We start from the raw sequence: 22,867 nt of genomic DNA, 5'->3' as shown, positions 1-22,867 counted from the left end.
AATACCCACTTTTTTCTTCCCATCAAATAGAGATGAGGCTCCTTTTAAAGCAGCAAGTAGCTTCTCCTCATCTGTTGATCCCACGTGGCTTCCATGCCACACATCTTTTTGACATCGCCACAATCACAGGTTCCCAGGATGTTTTGACATCCCAGAGTTTTCCCACAGCGAATTTATTATCTGGAGTTTACACAATCCTGCGGAACCAAGAGTTCTACACACAGATCCAGACACAATAACTCCCTCAAAAGAGAAACACCTTGGATTGTTTTCCTTGACAAAGCTTGTTATTTTTCTATTTTTTATTTAATTTTCTGGTTGTCCGAAAGTATAAAAAAAATTAAATTTGGCCTTTATTTCGCTTCTCAACATTAGCCTTTAGCTCAGCCCAGAAGTGCCTGTTGTCTTGGATGATCCTTGATTTTTGCTCAACTTAAAAAACACTGAATCTAAATCAGATAAAGCTTCCATTAATTTTCTTGTCCTGTAAGTCAGTTGATATATCCATTTAGTTGTTGTCTTATAGCTGCTTTGAACCAAAATAATATATTTTTTAAGAATTCCTGTTGTTTTTAATGTGGTAATAACAGTCATCTGGGCTCCATTAGTTTTGGCTTGAAACTTTCATCAGTCAAATTGTTGCTCTATCTTTTGCTGTTTTGTCAGCCGTGTGGCTTGATTTCAAAAGTTTAATTTGCACTAACTAGTGTTCAGTATACATGTTTAGTAAAGTGTTATTATCTTACTGTAAAGTAATTTTATACCAGTAGTAGAGTAGAGTACTGCATAACAATAAGTCATTACCAGGATATTGTACCTCGAAATATTGTTACATTTTATTTACATACTTTAAGACATACATAAGTATTTCTCAATCTAAATCCAAAATAGAAAATGTTCGATCGTTTTTACGCAACTAAAAGGGATGGTGTTTGTTTTGTTTGTTCTGCAAGAGCAGATAGTCGCAGGAAGGTTTGTGCAGCGGCTTCCAGGCGACACGTTAATAGTGACTGTGTGTCTCTCAGCGCGAGCAAGAAAAGGAAATGGGGATGAGCTTGTTAAAGGAAAAACAACTTAGTCAAGGTTCCGTGTTTATGAATTCCTCAAGCCTGACACACACACACACACACACACACGGCTCATGCATGTGTGCAGAACTTTGTGAAGGAGAGAAACGCTGTAAATCATACTAATCAACTGTGGCCTGCAGTCAAGCTACAGCAAACATGGCAGTGTCTGTTTTACATTGTGTTCACTGTGAACGTGTGTGTGTGTGTGTGTGTGTGTGTGTGTCACATGATGTCCGGCACACAACACTCACAAATCACAGCTAAGTGACACAAACCCCACCATGGTGTTTTTGTGCAGCTCTTAAGAGTCCATTATTCATTAGTTTATGTTTCTATACCTTCACGGATGATTCTAAATAAGCAAGAAACACATTTAATTAAATATATTTTCTTGTTTCTATGTATCTGTTATGTGTTAGCTCTTAGTTAAGTGGCTGACTTTTAAATAGTTTTGAAGATATGATGATAATAATAATTTAACAAATGCAGAACACAGTACTTTAACACCATAAACTTCTCCAAAATTCAATATATTCCATTACTCAAGAGTCTATAAATTACTAATGGTATTTAAAATTGAAACAAGTAGGTTGCGACTTATAGTTTTATTAATTGGTTTCAGAATTTGTTTTTCAAGATTTTGTTAATTATAAAATAAAGGCCTTTTATTGACTTATATACTGTATACATATCATATGTTTTTATAATTCTTTCATTCATATAAATACATATAACTCAAACAGATTTTGATGCAAACTGTCCATTTAAAAGTCTTCCAGAACTTTTTCGAGACGTGTTTTATCTTCTCAGGACACACAACAACAACGAAAATAAGATTGTTCTTGAGAGTCATAACCGTTGTCGATGATTCCATAAATCACACAAAGTATAATCATACTCATTCATTTGCTTAAAAAATATGTTTATCCTCTTTTTTTGTTCTACTTTCATCCTGATACATGTGCTCTTTTTTAAGCACGCACACATTCACGTACACAGCGAACAACACACACACATCAGCACTGGAACCATTTTGACATAGTCTGCAAGACATAAAAGACCTTTCTTCTTCCCCCTCCTATGTTCTTCGGGCCTAATTACATGATTAAAAATGGCCGTCTCCTTCCTGACATAATTCATCACTGTCCTTGCGTTTACCACCATGCAGGAAACACGCACGCACACATTCCCAGGGATGCTTTGAAACGGAGTACTAGTTTGTTGAAGGCACACACACACATGCTACAACTACACAATCCGGAGGAAAAAGGTGTCGATGACCTTGGGGCTATTGGTGCGTCACGTGATGTTGTTTGTCTGAAGCTAATATGCTATAAAACTCCTTGTTATGCTAAGTGTTCATTAGTTACTGAAACCAAAAAAGGACACTTTATAATATTCAATAAAGTTATTATATATTATTTAATTAAAGTTCTGCAGTTCTTGTCATATTGATTTTTATATTCAGCTCATTTGGATCATAGATCTCTTTATTTACTAACATCTGGATTCCAGATACCAGATGAGATTTGTACGCACAGTGGAAAAATATTTACGTAAAGACAAGTTTATGGTACTTAAAATAATAGGATTTTTTTTTTACTGCTGTACTGTTTTCTGCACGGTAGACTTGACATTTTTCCATTGTTGTGCGAGAGCATTTTAATGAATTGCCAGCAGCACTCTTTTGTTCAGCCATTCTGCCAACAAAGTAGAATTATTATTTTTATTATTTTTAGCATTGTTTTTATTGTTGAACAAATATATTGACGCTCTACGTCAGACCTGGGAAACTGTGGCCCTTTTGTTGTTTTCATCTGGCTCTCATTAGGTCAAAGGTCATGTAGAAACTAGTTGTTTTATTTTTTCATTTAATTATTCAATTATTTAATAGTCTCTAAATATGACTTTAGGGTTTTTGCTTTAGAACTTGTATTTTTGTGACTATTTATTGCCCTTCAAAAGTTTTACGTAAATATAGAAAAGTTCTGATTAAATATTTAAAAATATAATCATATTTAGTTTGATTTTATTACTTGATTTCAGACTTTTTACTCCTTCATTTTTTCTTGACGGCCCCTAACTGTCACTATAAAATGTGGTCCCTTTCGAAATTTGATATATGTTAACTGACCAACTGTTCATTCTGTCTCCGCTCTTATATATATAAACTCATCACGGCTTAACACTATCCCGTCAGTTCCAATAATTTTGCAACTTTTTTTAAATTAAGGAATATCTCAAAAATTAGGAATTCTTAAATCAGTGTATCATTGTGATCTTGCATTTGATTCACATTAATCAATACATACAATACATATAAATACATAACTTTACTTAAGTATTTTCCTAAATCCTCCAAAATTATGAAAATATACAGTATAAATAGATAAATCAGCTCAAAGCTGTCTTTTTATTTAAACATGTCAAATGTCAGATAAGTTATAATGTCTGTTATTTAAAAAACTAGCAATCAATTTTAAACCAAATTCGCACACACACACAAATCCACACACACACACACACACACACACACACACACACACACACACACACACACACACACACACACACACACACACACACACACACACACACACACACACACACACACACACACACAGCTCTGTTTTTGCTCCTCACTTCCCTAAAACATTTGTTCCTAATAAGAATAAGATTTCACTTGTAACTCAGACCGTCGCCCTTCCAGCTGACCTCATCCGCTCTGGAGTCTCAAACATCCCGACTAAGATGACAGCGAAACCTTATGTGTTTGTGGACACGGAGTGAAACTTTGTGTGTGTGTGTGTGTGTGACACGCGTGACTCTAAGCCTCATTAAATAAGCGTCATACATGGCTTGGTGCTGTAAACATGCTAATATTTCTTAATGGCACTCGCCCACATTGGTATGCATGTGAACTCTGGACCGCTTGCTTCTCCATCACCCCCCCGCCTCCCTCCTACAAAGACCCCCACAAGCTTCCTGCCATCCCCAGACCCCCCCCTGTCCCTCTGTTTTCCCATTAATATCAAGTGATTGAGCGTAACATTAGCAGATAAAGCGGAGAGTAAGATGACATATATGCTGTGGATGCAGGAATTAACGCCTAATATAATCACTCGGCTTTGCACAGGAGGGAAGAGCCACCTCTCATCTCTGTGGCGTTTTTTTATTTATTTTTTATTTCCAACGTTTTTTTCCGGCACCGTCAGCAGAAGCCAGAAAGAGATTCTTTTTAAATAAGCGTGTTACGCAAACACAAATAAACACACGTATCGATCAGCGATCCGACTGTTGGGCGCGAGCGGGCCGATGTTTCGCCGGGTCCGGCTGGTTATTTTCAGCGTCTTCATCAGCTTTTATTATCTTAATAAATCACCTTTGTTGTCAATCAAGCAGCAGAGAATAATTGGATATGGTTGAAGCCTGGCGTGATGGATTATAAATCATTCAAGATTAAATTAAAAGATAATGCACAAACTTAATGGTTTGTGTTTTGCAGTCTAAATTGCCTCAGAGCTGAGCTGTTTTCCGTCTTTATTGCCAGACGTTTTTTTTTCTTCTCTTGTTCCTCTTAAACACACACATTTCACACCTTTTATTGCCTGAGCTCTGCCTCCTAGATTTGGATTATTTCCTTCTCGCAAAAGTATTTTATTTTGGGGGGGATTGTGGCTGCTGTGTGAATATATCATTAGGCTTTTTGCAAACGAAAAAAAAATAAGGGTATTATTAATTCAATAAAATGAGAAATTATGGTATAATCAGATTTGATCGGATTACAATTAAATTGATTAAACAAACATGTTAAAGAAACACTCAAATTCATTTAATATTGAGACGGACAAGGACAACTGGTGATTATATTAAGAGATTTTGAACATTAAAAGCAATACTGGACTTAAAATATTTTTTTTGTATCATATCAAATACTAATCTAAATTATGAGGGAGTAAAATAAATTAAATATTCTGTAATTTATATGAAGAATATGGCAATACAATACATATCACATTACAAGGGCAACAATATGATATACATTGTGCTACTGTAGTAGCAAGGATATATTTGTAGTATTGTCGAATACTTGACTCTGGTTTTGCAGAATTTACAGACCACATGACTCTTGACTAAGTCGTAACTGCTTTCATTTATTTTGAAACTAAATATCTTCGAAAATAAGCTTTAAAAATTGCTGGAGTCGACTGTATCCTCTCATCCACAGTAATTGCCGGGCTCCTGCACTGGGCGTTACAACACCTGTCATCTAGTGGCCAGAAGTTTAATTGCAACTAGGGATGGCAAAAATGATTAAACACTGTGAATATTTGCATGTTAATAATGAATAAAACACACAATTTTTTTGTAGTATACACACGTTCTTAAAATATCAACCATAGAACAACTATTTAACAAACATTTTTTGATTTTATACCAGACAACTATAACGTTATATTTTAAACTGCAATGTGAAAAAAAAAAGTTTAATTGATTTTCACTTAAATTGATCCAACTAAGATAAACACACACTCACCCTGATGGCAGTAGGCCGCGACGCGTCCTCCAGCTCAATCTTCAGGTGCAATCGCGTGTTTTTACACAGACGCAAACAACATAAACACATCTGGAGCTGGGATTTCGAACCATCAACCCCTCCATCACGGGCCGACCCACTCCGCCGTCTCCCATGCCGTCATACATGTTCAGGCTCATCAATAACCGTGGACGTTCAAAGCATCTCTGACACGGCCATGTCATATCTCAAAGTGATTTAAAAGCATAAATCCGTCTCTGACTGACTTTTATATGCTTTCAATCTGTCGTTAGCAGATGCAGCGAAGGATGTAGAAGCATTACAGCGGTAGAGGAATACTCTGAGTGTAGCAGAAAAAGAGGGAGGGGGGGAGAGAGAAAAAAGAAGGGCAAAAAAAAAAGAGCTATATCATGTATATTACACTGTGGCCGCTGAATTTAAGTGTGTCCGTTTGCGTTGGAAGCAAGTCGGCGTTATCATAATCGCCTCCTGCCGACTTGACAGGACCTTAAAGTGATCCTGTCATTTTATTTACACCCAGACCACTGTTTGATTTACTGGGAAAAGGCGCGCTCGCACACAAACGCTCCCTCGTGCTAACTTCCCCAGCCAGCTCGCTCGAGTAGGTCGGATGACATCTTTTGATCAGAGCTGTCCAAAGAGATCAGAGCGGACTGGCAGGTAATAGATACCCATGAACCAACCCTGCCGGTACCGTGTGTGTGTGTGTGTGTGTGTCTTATATAGGCACAAATACAAAACAGATATTTGCCTTTCAACAAATCAAGGGAGTTTCTCTGGTGCATGTTTTACCAATACCACGTTGGGTACCCACTCCTGGCAACACTGGCACCGACCTGTTGCCCGGACGGAAGGAAATGAGTTGCAGACGTGTGCGTGTAAGCCTGAATAAGTATGACGGAGAGAAAGAGAGGGGGGTAAAAGGAAACGGGGTTGTAGCACAATAGTAGCGTTTTACTTCGGGAAGTGGGAACAAATGGGAAATGCTGGGGATGATGGATCTTGCTCAGCGCTGCTTGGCTAACTCCTCACAGCCTGCTGATTCCCTCTAGGTACACTCAGAGACTCACACAGACTCACACAGACTCACACAGACTCACACACGCCTCCCTCGGGGAAGAGCGTTCATGACCCGGGCTTGGCCTCTGGACTTTGAGGCGGCAAGTGCAAGCTATCTGAATAATAAAGCGGTACACAAACTCTCATATCTGTGGGATTCCAGGAGTCTGAGTAGGACCTAAGAATGGTCCAACGAAAGTTCTACATTCGTTGCCTAGTTTTTAACGCTCAAATGAGCGTCTTGTTTGACCCCTTTAAGATTATATCATGCCCAGGTTTATCACCTCAGAGGACCAGAATTGGACGCTGGAAATGGAAAGTCTGATTCACTATGTGAAGGAAATAGTGTCAGTCGTTGTCAGGGTTGTTGTCTATCCAGGAGTGAATAAACACTGTGGGAAGAACGCAAGAGATAGGTTGGTTAAGCAAGGTTAGTGGTGTTGAAGTTCAGTCGAGTCTGTTGGCAAGTGACATACTCAAGGTTGCTACTATTTGATCTATGATGTCTTGATCCAGTCGATCTCTTTAAAAAGTTCCTGGAATACATGGCTTTGTGGTGAATTTAGCCTCAATTCTAATGCTTTATATCCAAAAATATATATTTTCATTCTGTTGTACTTAAAAAATGTAGACAAATATAGTTTAAGATAACAACACGTTGAAATCTACTATATAACTATAATAAAAATAACATCCATACAGTGCTGTTGAATATCGTTACAGTATCATTGAAAAAATGTATTATGATATATTGTTGGATCAATACTTTTCAAAACTCTACAAACAAAAAAGTATATTTTTTATTTAGTTCATTCACTTAGAAAAACAGGTAACTTTCATTTTCAAACAACATGTCAGTAGCAGAAAGATAAACACAATAGTATCTAATGCACTGTGTTTGTTTGGGGAGCAGTGTGTAGTCTTGGCTGTGTAAAAATATATTTACGTCTGGTCTGTGTGTGTGTGTGTTTGCGATGCCAAAAGTCAGACGCAGCAGGGGAAACACTGACTTGATAATTAGCTGGCATTGAGTTTTTACATTTTTCCATTTTTACGTTCCAGCATGTAGGAAGACAACAAAACACACACACACTAATGCATCAGTGAGTGTGTCTTACAGTAAAACAGCAGCATGTAAATACACTGTCAGCAGCACACCAGCTGAGTGGCATGGGGAGATGATTAGCTGGGTTAACACAACTCACACACACTGCATTGACACAACATGTGTGTGTGTGTGTGTGTGTGTGTGTGTGTGTGTGTGTGTGTGTGTGTGAGAATAATCGCACTATTTCAGTATGTACCGATTCTGCTCTAGTCAAAGACAAATACAATAACTGTTGCCACTCCAAATCTAATCTCTTCTTTCCTTTGCCATCGTCTCCACTATGTGCTGTAAATGCAAATATTATCTTTAAAAAAAAACACATTTTGCATATTTCAGAAGGATCCCTGCGTTCATTACTACTTATCAGTGACAGACAGGGAAACAGATTTAAAACAGGATGAACAATTTCGCAAGAAAGAACAAATTGATTCGAATGATATATATTATTTCCTTATATATAATGAAAAAAGATAAATTAAACACATTTTTGTTGATGCTTCTATTTATAAAATTGATAAATATGTTTATATATTGATTTATACTATGACTGAATCATGTAATATTAATATAAAAGTCATTTATCCTAGTAGTTAATATATATATATTTTTTCTCTTGTTTTTGTTTTTTAAAGTAAATGTTATCTTGTTTCAATACTTTTTTCTGATAATTGTGATATTTTCTTTATAGACTATTTATATGTGTTATTAAAGGACATTTGTGTCTTAGTTAGAAGCATGAGAAACTATTTTATTACTTCCATTCAACAAAAAGAAACCAATAAACATATTAATCAGAAAAATATATTTCTGAAATAATTACCACCAGAAAATAATGACTCAGACCCAACATATATTTTTATCAAATTAATCCATAAAGGTCATATGTGACAGGTAGTAAGGTAGATTAAAGGTCATATGTGACATTGTTCACGACTATAAATGCATATGAATAACAGAAAGTATTCCAATTGAAATTCCATAATTACAATGAATTAATTTGCTTTAGTCAGCAGTTTAACATTTAGAAGCCTCTGAAAAAATGTCGAGGCAGAAACATCTTTTTATTATTTTCATCTTGTTTTTTGACTGCTCAAAACTAACGCGTCTGTATCCAATTATTCCGTGAGCTTACTAACAGTCCAGTGAGTTCTGCAGCATCTCTATTCGTCATGTGTCCGGGTCGATCAAACACTTCTTAGGAATCGATGGCCGTCCTCGCCATTCCTGTGTCTCCCGGAGCAGCCGGCCACATACCTTCATCCCTACCACACACACACACACACACACACACACACACACACACACACTCACACACACACACACCACACTAATTTGTTAGTGCATGTCAAACCACAATAATTAAGTATTATTGATCTCAGATTCAATTAACTTCATTAACATTGGTTGTACAGTCAATGGCGGGGAGAGAAAGTGAGATGGGGGAGATGTGATCTCATTAAGTGGACGCCATGAGATGTGCTATACTTGCGTCTTATTCAACAGAGCTTTTGCTGTGAAGTAACTGTTTTAAAAATTCCAGCTTTCAGACAGGAAAACTGAAGTGATGCTCTTGAACTCAAATTTTACTTCACCTCCGTCTGACACTTACTATTATTTACTCAAGGAGCGATTTTGTTCTGAAGTCAGGAAGGATTAAAAAAAACAAATCCAGCGTCGGCTGCTTGCAAAATGAGATGGAGCTTCCGTTCGCCCCCTGCTGACTATTCATCTGGTGCTCTCTCCGGCTACTAATTAAAAAGAGCACCTGCACTCTTGGTGTGTTTGGCCCGGTGTGTGAAATGTGTTTTTTTCTTTTCTATATTTATCTCAGCGTCCCGGTTCATGGTGTTAGTGAGGCTTGACCGAAGTCTGTGTCGAGTAAAACTGCAGTTCATCAAGTGTCCACTTGAGGCTGGCTGGAGCTAAGAAGGTTTACATTATAAAAGACACATTTCTCTTGGTTTAGCTATATTTGTATAATAAGGGGCGTGGTTTACATGATTGACAGGTTAGCCATATACGCTTTAAATAGATAAGATGGTTTCATCGGCCAATCATAATTCAGCACGCTTAACCTCCATCTCTTTGCTGGAGTCCGAGGAAAACCGTGTTTACTAGATGGCTCTATATAGCTCTTTAAATGTGATAAAGGTTGCTAACCCCTTAACTAAGATAATAACTGAGGCTTAGCTCAAATTGAGAGATTCAGTTTCTGCAAAGGTTTTTAAAAAATATATGTTTTTATTGCTTTTTACTACTTCTGTAGTGTGTGCATGCGTACTTATATTCATTATTGTTGATGTATTTATCTTTTTTTATTGATTATTTTGTCCATCATTATTTATTATTATTATTGTTGATATATTTATCATTACTTGATATATTATTGTGTAAACTCATTTTATGATATTTATATATGTATTTATTATTATGGTATTATTGTTTTATTTGCTAATGTTTTCGTTATTATTTTGAATTTGTGTATTGTATGTCGTAATATAATGTGAATTAATAATCCTTTTTTGTAATGATATGTAATGTAATGTAGCAAATTCATTTAAAAAACTATTTTTCTCTATTTCAAATACACATGTTTAATCATGTTTTCATCATTAAGCCAAGCTACTGGTCAGCAGCATTAACAGTTTATCTTTTAAATAAGTTGTGTATCTAAGAGATACATGTAGAATTCACAAGGATTCCTCAGCGAGCATCTGTAGGTCCGCGCCTCCCACACCGGCAGGTACACAGATGTGTGACACACACATGTTCTTATCACATAGAGACAGCTCATTTGAAAGGGGGGAGCATGTTCAAAGTGATTTAAAGTAGATTTCACATTGATGTTTGGCCTTGATGAGAGCGTCGGGCTGCTGCGTTCAGCTGTTTCCTCAGCCGGAGCATTGTTCTCTTAAACAGCTGTCGTTTTGGCTGATTCAGAACAGATGGCATGTACATGTGGGCTGCGCTGCACGCTTGCACGTATGTGCGGGTCGCTGGATGTTGCTGTGAGATGTGCAGCGGAGGAGGGGGGAGTCAATAGAGTGAAAAGATACCTCTAATAGAGAACAAACGCAATAAAAACAGAACGTCCAGAGTTGTGTTAAGAAACCTTCCCAATACATACGCATGAAAATCAGAGGATGAGTTGATGAAGCACTGTTCGATTATTTAGAGCCCAGTAGGTGGCGTACTCACAATAAAATGATTTGTTTCATTCAATTTGAAGATTGTAAAGCCGAGAGTTCAATTTAGTCGCTGCTGAAGCTTCATGAAGCATCATCAACCCATTTCTAATAAAAGGTAAACCTCAAATTTGGCCATAGTTTGTAGGGGTTTGAGAAAAAATGGATACAGTTGAATGACCCTTTTTTTTCACGATACCAGATTGATATTCAATAGGATGTTTTTTTCCAAATAAATCAAATTGTATAGGGTTTCTAAAATAAAATCATTGTATTTTTATTAACAAATAACATGCAAAAATACATGTCTTTTGTTCATTTTTATGTTGCAATTGAACTTTGGGTCGCTAAATGGAAGCAGTTATTATGTCCTCCGCAGCTAGAGGAATGATGAAATCCTACGAGATCAGGACATTGACTGAGGACGAGAGGATACAGTTGACTTCAGCAGCCTTGAGAGCTGCTATTTGAACATATTGTCCCTGTACTCTGATATGTATCGTATCGCCAGATTCTTGCCAACACATCTAAAAACCCCAATAGGTTGTCAGATCATTTCTCAATGTTATAGTAGCAGAACTTGACCGTATAAATGTTATTATACGATGGCCATTAATTAGTTACGGTGTGTGTAAAAACATAAATTGGAAAAGGTTGCTCACAACAAACCTCGCAAATTGTGTTGCAACCAAAGAAAGGTACGAGAGGTGGAAATGTGTTGTTTAGCCAAGCAATTCAGGATGAAAGTGCTCTAGGGCGACGCAAGAAAAACATCATATGATGCAACATAAATGTATGGAACATAGTTAACTTTTTTTCTTATCTGCTATTAAAGCTTTCATGAAAAGACATCCCATTTAAGATTGTTTCATGTGATTTTTGCTCGTATGAACGTCGAGTGAATGTACGCCAAAGAAGCTCCTGAGAATGCCTGAAGGCAAAGATATGTTCAACCGCAGCAGTTACTGTATAACTATGTGTGTGTGTGTGTTTGTTCGTGTGATGGGTTGTGGGATATCAGTGCCTCGCTGCATCTGTTTAACCCATGTCGAATCATCGCCAGTGGCAAACCCTGTAGCCTGACAATCACGTAGACTTCAGTGTTGCTGATGCAGTCGTGGCAACACTCACAAACAATGGGTGAGATTGGAGTCAACAACAGTTTGGCAGCTGTGTGTCCGCGTGTTTGATTCAATACTGTATGTGCTGAGCCAGATCAGTAGATGCCCCGGTGTCTTTATTTGTCATTTACACCAGGTTAAGGGAATGCCACACCTATGGACAGCGGTTGTGAAACACAAACTGAGCAATGTACAAAGAAACGCTACATTTTACACATAATCATCTTCATCATTCTAAACACATTGTAAATGTAGCATCACTTCCATGTAAATCACACCAGTCCATTGTGTTCTTCTTGAACGAGGAAGATTTGAATATAAATTGAAAGCCTAAAGCCCACTCCCCGAAGCTAAACTGTAAATAATAACCCTAAACATTTTTCTAATCTCGGGTAATTGAGGCAAATGGGTTCTAGCGGGGAGAGATTTGTCGCCGACGTACATACATTCATTTTTATTTACGAGAAGGCAAAGGCTGAGGAGTGTAATGAGTGAAAATGCATGCTTAATTTAAATGGCGAGGGTGTCTGTTAGGGAATGCATTAGAGTCTGCAGAAGAAACGTAAGACATATTAATTGACAGACAGGAACTCCTGTCTCCGAGGTTGATACAAGTAATTTATTACTTCAGAAACGAATGCCACCGCCGGAATGTGCTTCATTAATTTCAAATTTAGTTTTAATTTCAAGCTGTTGCCCCCTGAGAAGAATAAGGTGGCAAGTTGTGTTTGAAGAGTCATTCCCTTTCCCTTCCCCCCCTACATTGTTCTGTTTTGATACTCTCTACTTGCGCCTTAAGAACAAAGTGTGAAAGATGGAGAGTAGGCGGAAACTTCATTGCATATTATGAAGTATAAATAGGTTGAAAATGTAACATTTTCTAAAACATTTCTCTTTCTTGTGTCCTTCTATATGCAGCGTATGCCACTGAAGATGAGAAAGAGACAACCCTCATGGATGAGGATCTGGACGGCGAAGACTCAGCGCAAGAAGGGGACGACATTTCTTCTAAATTCCTGTGCCAGGAGAAAGACTTTCTACTTAAGGACAGGCCAGGGTCTACTGGCTTTCATGAGTCTCCCAATCCGGCCGAATTTTCAGGTCAAGAGCTGGACAGTGAGTCCCACTTGAGTGAATCCAGTGACCGGATGTCTGACTTTGAAAGTTCTTCACTTAAAACTGAAGAGGATGTCCTTCTCTTTAAGGACCCAAGCAACCTTTCATTGTCTTCCACTGCGGCCATGATCGCTTCCACCAACTCTGGGGCAGTAGTCAGTGGAGAGGATGCGATACTAGCCACATCCGGGTCTGTAGCTGACAGTCTAGAGAAAATGAAGGCAATATACACTTCCTTCCTGACCAACTCCTATTGGTCTACTTTGAATCTGAACTTGAGTCAGCCACCTGCTGAAAAACCTCCACGCAGTCACAGTAGCAGCAGCAGCAGCAGCAGTAGCAGTAGCTGTGGAAGTGGAGGCTATGACTGGCATCAGACGGCAATGGCGAAAACCCTTCAACATGCCTCGCAGAACCACCACAACAGAGTAGGAATCGTTCACCATCCTGCGGTTGCTATATCCACAGCTTCAACAGAACCCAACCTCTTCAGTACGGTTCAACTGTACAGGCAAAGTTCAAAGTTGTATGGCTCTATATTCACTGGTGCTAGCAAGTTCCGTTGCAAGGACTGCAGTGGAGCCTATGACACACTAGTAGAGCTGACGGTGCACATGAACGAGACAGGCCACTACCGTGATGATAATCATGAGACAGAAAACGAGGGTGCAAAGCGGTGGTCTAAACCAAGAAAGCGTTCTTTATTAGAGATGGAAGGAAAGGAAGATGCGCAAAAAGTTCTCAAGTGCATGTACTGTGGGCACTCCTTTGAATCCCTGCAGGACTTAAGTGTCCACATGATCAAGACAAAACACTACCAAAAAGTGCCTCTGAAGGAGCCTGTAACACCAGTGGCTGCAAAGATCATCTCCTCTGCTAGGAAAAGAATTCCTATTGAACTTGATCTACCCAGCTCTCCTGACTCCAACGGAGGTACAACCCCTAAAGTTACATTACTCAACGACACAAATGATGCACTGCAAAAGGTCACCAACCCTTATATCACACCAAACAACCGATATGGACACCAGAACGGTGCAAGCTATGCCTGGCAGTTTGAGTCCAGGAAGTCACAAATACTTAAATGCATGGAGTGTGGGAGCTCCCACGATACACTACAAGAACTGACTGCACATATGATGGTTACTGGACATTTTATCAAAGTGACAAACTCTGCTATTAAAAAAGGCAAACCTATTTTAGAGTCACCCTCCCCAGCCCCTGTTATAAATCCCACAAATGAAGAAAAGTTCCAGTCAGTACCTCTGGCTGCATCAACCTTTTCCCCACCACCTGCTCCTGTTCCCCCACAAGCCTGTATCTCCCCGTCTGCAATGATTGTGGAAATTAAAAAGGAGGAAAAAGAAGAGGAATGTACTAAAGAATCAATGTTGAACCACAATGACAGTGAAAACAAAGAGAAGAAGGCATTCAGCGAAGAGGAGAATGAAGATAAATTTGACATCTCCTCAAAATACTCCTATCTGACAGAGGAGGACCTTGATGCAAGTCCTAAAGGTGGTCTAGACATTCTCAAGTCTTTGGAAAACACAGTGACCTCAGCAATCAACAAAGCCCAGAATGGTGCCCCAAGCTGGGGTGGATATCCCAGTATTCATGCTGCCTATCAGCTGCCAAACATAATGAAACTTTCCATCGGGAATACTGGGAAGAGCTCTCCTCTAAAATACCTGTTCCCAGGTGGAGATATCCTTTCTCCAATGAGTAAAAACCAGCCGCTGATGTCCCCCCCTAATCACACCTCCCCATTATCCAAGACAAACTTCCATGCTATGGAGGAACTGGTCAAGAAAGTGACAGAGAAGGTAGCAAAGGTTGAAGAGAAAATGAGAGAACCAAGCGGTATTGCAAGGGTGTCACCTGTAAGACGCACAACACCCTCACCATGTAAAAGTGATGCAGGCAACTCTGTGAAAGGAGAGTCCCTGAAATGTAATTCCACAGTGGGGAACAAAAGTCCAGAAAGAAAAATTGGACAGGAAAAGGTAGACATGGATGCATGTGAACAAAGTCATGAAGATACCAATGGTGAAATTACTAAAAAAGAGCCAGTTGAGAATGGAATAGAGGCCACTGTTGCCACATCACTACCTGGTTCCCTAGTTGGTAGCACAGCCATCATCACAGACCATCCCCCTCCAGAGCAGCCTTTTGTAAACCCCCTCAGTGCACTGCAGTCAGTTATGAACGTTCACCTTGGCAAGGCTGCTAAACCTGCTCTTCCATCCCTTGACCCAATGAGTATGTTGTTCAAGATGAGCAACAGTCTGGCAGAGAAAGCAGCTGTAGCAGCTTCGACACCACCAGCACACACCAAAAAGTCAACAAGCGACCACTTGGATCGCTATTTCTACCAGTCGCATCTTAACAGCGATCAGCCCATGGATCTTACCAAAGGTAAGAACGCTGAAAAGAACACCAATGGTTCATTGTGCTCCGCTGCTCTGTCCTCTACCACATCTACCCCTTCCTCTATTTCCCCTGCTTCAGCAGCCACAATGACCAAAGCCTCAGCAGCTGTTGCATCCTTTATGTCCAATTCACCATTGAGAGAAAATGCTCTCTCCGACATTTCTGACATGCTAAGGAACCTGACAGAGAGCCATGTGGTTTCCAAGTCATCCACACCGACAAGCATATCCGAGAGGTCAGAAATTGAAGGTGCAACGCAAGACGAGACAGAGGACATTTCACCAGCACAAAAACGTAAAGGCCGGCAATCCAACTGGAACCCTCAACACCTTCTTATTCTACAGGCCCAGTTTGCCTCTAGCTTACGTCAAACAAGCGATGGAAAGTACATGATGTCTGACCTAAGCCCACAGGAACGAATGCATATCTCCCGTTTCACTGGCCTTTCAATGACTACGATATCCCACTGGCTTGCCAACGTAAAGTACCAGCTGAGAAGAACCGGTGGCACCAAGTTTCTGAAAAACCTGGACTCTGGTCATCCAGTGTTCTTCTGCAGTGACTGTGCTTCTCAAATCCGCTCACCTTCCACATATGTAAGCCACTTAGAATCCCATTTGGGCTTCCGTCTGCGCGACTTGGCCAAACTGTCAGGGGAGCAGCTTTTAAGTCAGATCTCACATCACCATCATCATCGCCAAACCAAAGTACTGTCTGAAAAACTGTTCTCGAATCTTCTCCCATCCAGCCATCCCCTCCCTTCCTCGCTAGCTACAAGTATGTCTTCCCCCTTACCGATCTCACTCCCGTCGTCCTTGAACACTCCTTTGCCGTCCACTGAATCTTCATCTCCTTCCCCCGACGATGACGACAATGTGGGGTCTGTTCACAAGTGCAAGCTTTGCAACCGGACATTTGCCAGCAAGCACGCAGTAAAACTTCACCTGAGCAAGACGCACGGGAAGTCCCCAGAGGACCATCTCATGTATGTCTTGGAGCTAGAAAAGCAGTAGCAGTGGCTGAACTTTTGTAAGATTTCCTGAACTACTGCAGAAAGTCACGGACTAAACGTTCAATAAGGACCATATATGTGACAGAACTGCACAATGCCAAACGTGGCTGAGTTGTGGCACGTTATTTTTGTGTCACAGTAGTTTGTTGCCACTTGACTCACTGGCACGAGACAGTTTTTTCTTCAATGGCAACAGGTTTGGTGAGCGCTGAAGAAGATACATTATATGAAGAATTAAAAAGGGGGGAACAAAAAAAAAGATATTCTAAAAATGAAGTGATGTGTATTTTGAAACTTGTGTAAAATGAATTAAGTTCTGTTATATTTGGACATCACTGGGCTGTGATGAGCTGCATGCATAAATGAAACAGTTCTGTTTTATGACGAAATCTGGTGCACTTTTCATGAATTATTTTTTATCGAAATATTTGTTTATTCCGATTATTGTTCACTGTCTTCTTTTGCCCCGTTCTGGCGTACTACTGCTAGAGCGAGCATTTATATTTAACCCTCTGAGTACGTTTAAGCACTTCTAACTCAAAATGCACGACTGACTATTGATTTCTTATTTTGGACATTTGTCTCCATAGACAACTGTCATGTCTGCAGTGTGTGTTTCAAATATTTGTAATGCTGTAGACAAAAAAAACAATTTCTTTATTCACTTTAAGGTTTTCACTTGTGCTTAAACAAATAAAACAATTAATATAATCGTCTCTGTTTTTTATTTTATTTGGTTAATCAGGAACCATAATCGATTCAGGTCTTGTAAAATATGTATATGAAAAAGTAACTCATGTCTAAATTATGCATTGTTTCTATATTTTTAATTTAACTCTGACTGCTGGTGAACAGTATACGAAGACATTAAAAATGTTTTGCACAATAGTTTTATAAATGTGTTATTTAATCAAATGGTACAGATGGCAGACAGCGAAAAAAAAAGAAAAACAAGAGAAGTTTTCCCAGCTCGTGCTCAAAGGGTTAAAGACTCTTCATTTTTCTCAACATGTGCCGATGTATGAACACTTAAAAAAAAGATATTAAAATCATTATGGAAAAAAAGTCGCTTTATTAAAAAAATTCACATCTGTTATTTATAAGAACTATTATTTGTTTCATATTGTCAAATGCCTTTTTTAATGTCTTGGTTGTTTCTGATTACTCAACACTGCAGTTTTTTTTTTGTTGCATTATGAAAGGTAACCATGGTTACACTAACCTCATGACTGACATGTTCTGCTACATTTTTGGCAGTCAATTTGTCGGAGTAACTGACAGCTGCCAGTGTATGTAGAGGAATAATGAAGAAAAAAAAAAAAAACTGTGTAAAAAATATCGGCATGTAAATGGCACAGAATCTGTGATGCATTCTGTGCAGTAAATCTTTTCATTTTCTTTTTTTTTTTTTTTGGTTTCTGTTGTTGTTGTCCCTCACAATGAACCCCCCATTATATGACTTCATATAACCTTGTTTTCTACTGCAGCATTAAAAAACGAAACCAGTTTTTTTTCGCAATGATGTGTGTGTGTGTGTCCTCCGTGTCATGCTATTACTTCTGTGTGCGATGTGCTTTCCCTAATGAGCACATTAGACTAGGAGTGTTTTAACGTCTGTTGGTGAAGAGCTGCAGACTAGTTTAGAGTGAGTGGCAGCAATGGCGGATATGGGTTAAAAATAAAGAGACAAAACACACACAAATTCCCACTAATAACAAGTGGTGTTAAAATCGGAATTTGACATGAGATGCAGAAAGAAAAACACCTAATGGTAATGGTAATAATACAGACAGGTGGTCATAACATGAACATGAACTCCATTTTTTTTATTATTCATTGCAACTGTAACAAATAAAACTACAGTAATGTTTCAGTGTAAACAAGTAGGTGACAGCTCAGCTGAGAAAAAGAGATGAAAAATTCAACAAAGAATTTTGCAGTCCGACATTGATGACACGTCCATGTTTTGAAAGTCATCAATGACACAATGTCATAAGATCAAGTGAGGAAATGATCAGATTTTTAAACATTTATAAGCATACTAATACATACTATATGTTATTTATTATTATATATATTTCTTATTGTACATATGTAACCTTTATTTAACCTATTAGCTGTATACATTTATAATATGTACATACATATTACACAGTTACACACTTTAATTTAAATACAAGCCTGACCACAAGCTCACAAATCACAAATAATATATTTTGCAAATATTATTTTTTGTATTTAAGTACATTTAAATCAAAAATGTAAAGTGTCTTCAAGTCAATCTCGTGAGAGCTCCAGTTAAAAGAAAAAAGTCAATAATAATCCAAAAGTTTTTCTGTCTCAAGAAAAAAACAATCTATGATCAAGTTGCTATTTCGGTAGTGGCTCCTAGCACCGTCCTTGGATCAATGAGGTCTTTGGTGCTGATCCAAAATGGGTCCTGATCCAGTGACCAGGTTCTTCTTGGGTCCCAAGACTTTAGAACAAGGAAGGGCAATTTAATTTCCTCAGGGGCCGCTTTATATACTGTGACTCTTTTGAGGGGTCGTCAAACCAAAAGGGAGTCGCAAATAAAAATAACAAAAAAAGTATTTAAAAAAAAAACACAAATCTACAACAATAAATACACCTAACAATGCAAATAAAAAACTGTATTTTAGACATTTCATAAAAACAAAACAAAAAACTGATCTTCAATTTATTTTCCACATGTGACCTCCATGCTCCATCATATTAATTTGATTTTTTGTTGAGAAATATTTAATAAAAGGAAAATATAAGTGCAAGTTGTAGTTCATATTGATATACACACCAAATAAATTTGTTAGGTGTCAAAAATGTACTATATTGTCCTAGTGGATCATTTTAACGTTGCGAAGATAAATAAGAAACATAAAACATGAAGAAAGAAAGTAGCCAAAAAAATGACATCAATAAACTCAGAAGCACCTCAAAAAAAGTGGGTCCCAAGCACACAGAAGAAGTATTTGGTGTTTTAAAAGTTCATAAATTCCTTAAATCCTCACATATAATACAACGATTGTGGAGGATTCAGGGAAGCTTGGAATTTAAGAGTAGCCTAAAAATCAACCTGTTCCATTGTCTTGACTTAAAAGATGAAATTGTCTTATTTAGTCTTTTTTGGCACACAAAGAGCTCTCTTAAACTGAATATTGAAAGTTAAAAATCGAATGCTAAAAATGTTACTTTATATTTCAAAACTAGAATGGGAATCTAACAGTAACACTGAGGAAGTTAATAACCCAAAAAACATCAACCAACAGCCAAATTGTTTGTCTAACAAAAAACATAGTAAGCAGGAGAATTCTTTTCTTTTTTTTCCTCCTGCTACTTAACAGTTGAATTTTACATATTCTTCAGCGAACAGAAAAACACATACACGCATAAATACACACACCTTTCAACAAGCAGGTAGAAAGCCCTTCATCGACTGTGACAAGGTGCCACAGAGTGTGTAAATGTCAGCCCTCGACAGTCCAGCCTGAAGTCTGGCAGCGTATTTAAGGCTCTCATTAGCCTTAAAGGGAAAAAAGAGAAGCGTGAAAGTGAAGTGTAAGAAATCCATTTTCCTCCTCTCTGCTCTCACTTCTGGCATGCAGAAGCAGCAGCTTATTAAGGTTCAAACGAATCACGCCGGAGACAATGAGTCTCGGCGCTGCAGGTGTGCCATATGTGGACATGTCGCTGCCATGCTAATTTACACATTGCTTTATGTGTGGTGGGAGGAAAATTGGGCCATCAATACAGGTAATTACATGTCCTTGTGTTTGGAATATTTCGGAATTTAAGGGTATCATTTTTTACTTATTTTGTGGACTGTACACTTTCTTTTGTTATATACAAATCAATAATGTATCATAAAAATAAGGATAATACAGAATAATTAATGTTATTATTATTCACATTAATAGTTATATGCTCAACAGCCTTACTAAATTAAAACATTTTAAAATTCAATGGTGGTGCTAGAGTAGCTTCTCGCTACTGGAGATTATATATGTCGTAATTAAGTGACTTACTTTAATTAAAATAATTATTTTTTACTGCTTATTCTCTTCAATGGCTTGCGTGGTATAGGGCAAGAGGCGTGGGAAACTCTGGAAAGTTTCCTGGCCTCAAACTAACAGGGTCAAACAACCACTCACACACACACAATCTCATTTTTGGACTGTGGGAGGAAACCAGAGTGCGCACCATTAACTTAGTGTAAAAAGAAATATAGATTGTCCGTTGTATGACGATATTATTTTCTATCAATATTCGACAGCATTGTTTCGATTAGATAATTTACCCCTTGTGGCAACAGAAGGGATGCCACAAATACATTTGTTTTAGGGCCTCTGCATCACCTTGACCCAGAGATGACACCTTGCTGTCTAGATGGCACCAGTCATTACGTCCTCTGCAGCAAAATGAACATTGAAATCCTGCAAGATCCTGGCGATGACTGAGGACGAGAGGATACAGTCGACGCCAGCAGCTTTTAAAGCTGATTTTTGGACATATTTTGATTTTAAAAACAAATGAAAACGGTTATGACTACATCAGGAGTCTGTAAATTCTACAACAACCAGAGTCAAGTACTCAAAAATTATACTAATATACTGTTGTTCCTACAGTATCACAATATATTGTATAGTTGCTCCTGTGTCATGAAACGTATCACCAAATTCTTGCCAAAACACAGCCCATTACCCACAAAATGATGGGTAGAACGGACATATGGAACTATCACACTAACTCTCCGCTAAAATTAAGAATTAAGAACTTTACTTTTTATATTCCCTAATGGCAAATAAGCAACTTTTAAAATGTTTTCTCTGTATCTGTTCACATCATCAGTGATCATGCAGAAGTTATTATACACGTTCTAGGTTATTTGGCCATCAAAATGTGAACATAGTTATAATAAATGTAAGCGTCACTAGAAGCAACTGAAGAGAAACATTCCTCTTTGCATCAGGCATTTAAATTATTTCTTATAATTTATTACTTTTTGCATGTTTTCTGTATAAAGCAACCCAGCAACGCTTGTTATAGGAGTACCATGATTTCACTGAAGCAGGTTTGTTTATTTTAGTTTCTTATCAAGATGTTTACAACCTTCAGTCAAGGACCAACTGAAGATCCCCCGGCATTCCATTCTGTGTGTGTGATTCTTGACAAAACTAACCTTTTTTCATCAATTTCAGTCCATAAATACTTTGAATTTTAAGTAGATTTTGAAGTTAAATGTATATGACCAGGAATAAGATGAGGGTGTTTCTTAAGTACCATGTTTTAGGACTACAAGGTGCAACGGATTATAATGCATAATTCTTACTAGTAGGGGTCTGTAGTCAGAAACCTCGCAGAGTAAATCTATGGACCATCACGGATTAATACTACAGTGCCTTGTGGAGGAATAGTACAGTGTATGATGGAGTAATACTACTGAGCATCACAGAGTAATACTACAGAGCATCTCAGAGTAATACTACGGAGCATCACGCAGTAATACTACAGAGCATCGCATAGTGATACTACTGAGCATCACATTGTAATACTACTGAGCATCACATAGTAATACTACTGAGCATCAAAGAGTAATACTACAGAGCATCACGCAGTAATACTACAGAGCATCGCATAGTGATACTACTGAGCATCACATTGTAATACTACTGAGCATCACATAGCAATACTACTGAGCGTCAAGGAGTAATAGTACAGAGCATCACAGAGTAATACTACGGAGGATCACGCAGCAAAACTACAGAGCATCACATAGTGATACTACAGAGCATCACATAGTAATACTACTGAGCATCACATAGTAATACTACTGAGCTTCAAAGAGTATTACTACTGAGCATCACAGAGTAATACTACAGAGCATCACAGAGTAATACTACGGAGCATCACGCAGTAATATTACAGAGCATCACATAGTGATACTACTGAGCATCACATAGTAACACTACTGAGCATCAAAGAATAATACTACTGAGCATCACAGAGTAATACTACAGAGCATCACAGAGTAATACTACGGAGCATCACACAGTAATACTACAGAGCATCAAAGAGTAATACTATAGTTCATAACAGAGTAATACTCTAGAGCATCACGCAGTAATAATACAGAGCATCACATAGTGATACTATTGAGCATCACATAGTAATACCACAGAGCATCAAAGAG

The 22,867-nt window shown here is 38.2% G+C and overlaps 1 protein-coding gene across 1 annotated transcript in view; it reads left to right on the top strand.

Moving 5' to 3' along the window:
* Positions 1–18,176, top strand: part of tshz3b (teashirt zinc finger homeobox 3b) — a 36,559-nt gene extending 18,383 nt beyond the window's left edge. Inside the window, exon 3 of the mRNA XM_087784781.1 lies at positions 13,020–18,176. Within this exon, the coding sequence (XP_087640907.1) occupies positions 13,020–16,663 (3,644 nt within the window). The 3' untranslated portion in view covers positions 16,664–18,176. The remainder of the gene's footprint in view (positions 1–13,019) is intronic.
* Positions 18,177–22,867: the final 4,691 nt, after the last annotated feature.

The sequence above is a fragment of the Callionymus lyra genome, chromosome 2 (genome assembly GCF_982586985.1).
Source record: "Callionymus lyra chromosome 2, fCalLyr1.hap1.1, whole genome shotgun sequence".
Lineage (NCBI taxonomy): Eukaryota > Metazoa > Chordata > Actinopteri > Syngnathiformes > Callionymidae > Callionymus > Callionymus lyra.
This window is presented reverse-complemented; position numbering and strand designations above follow the sequence as displayed.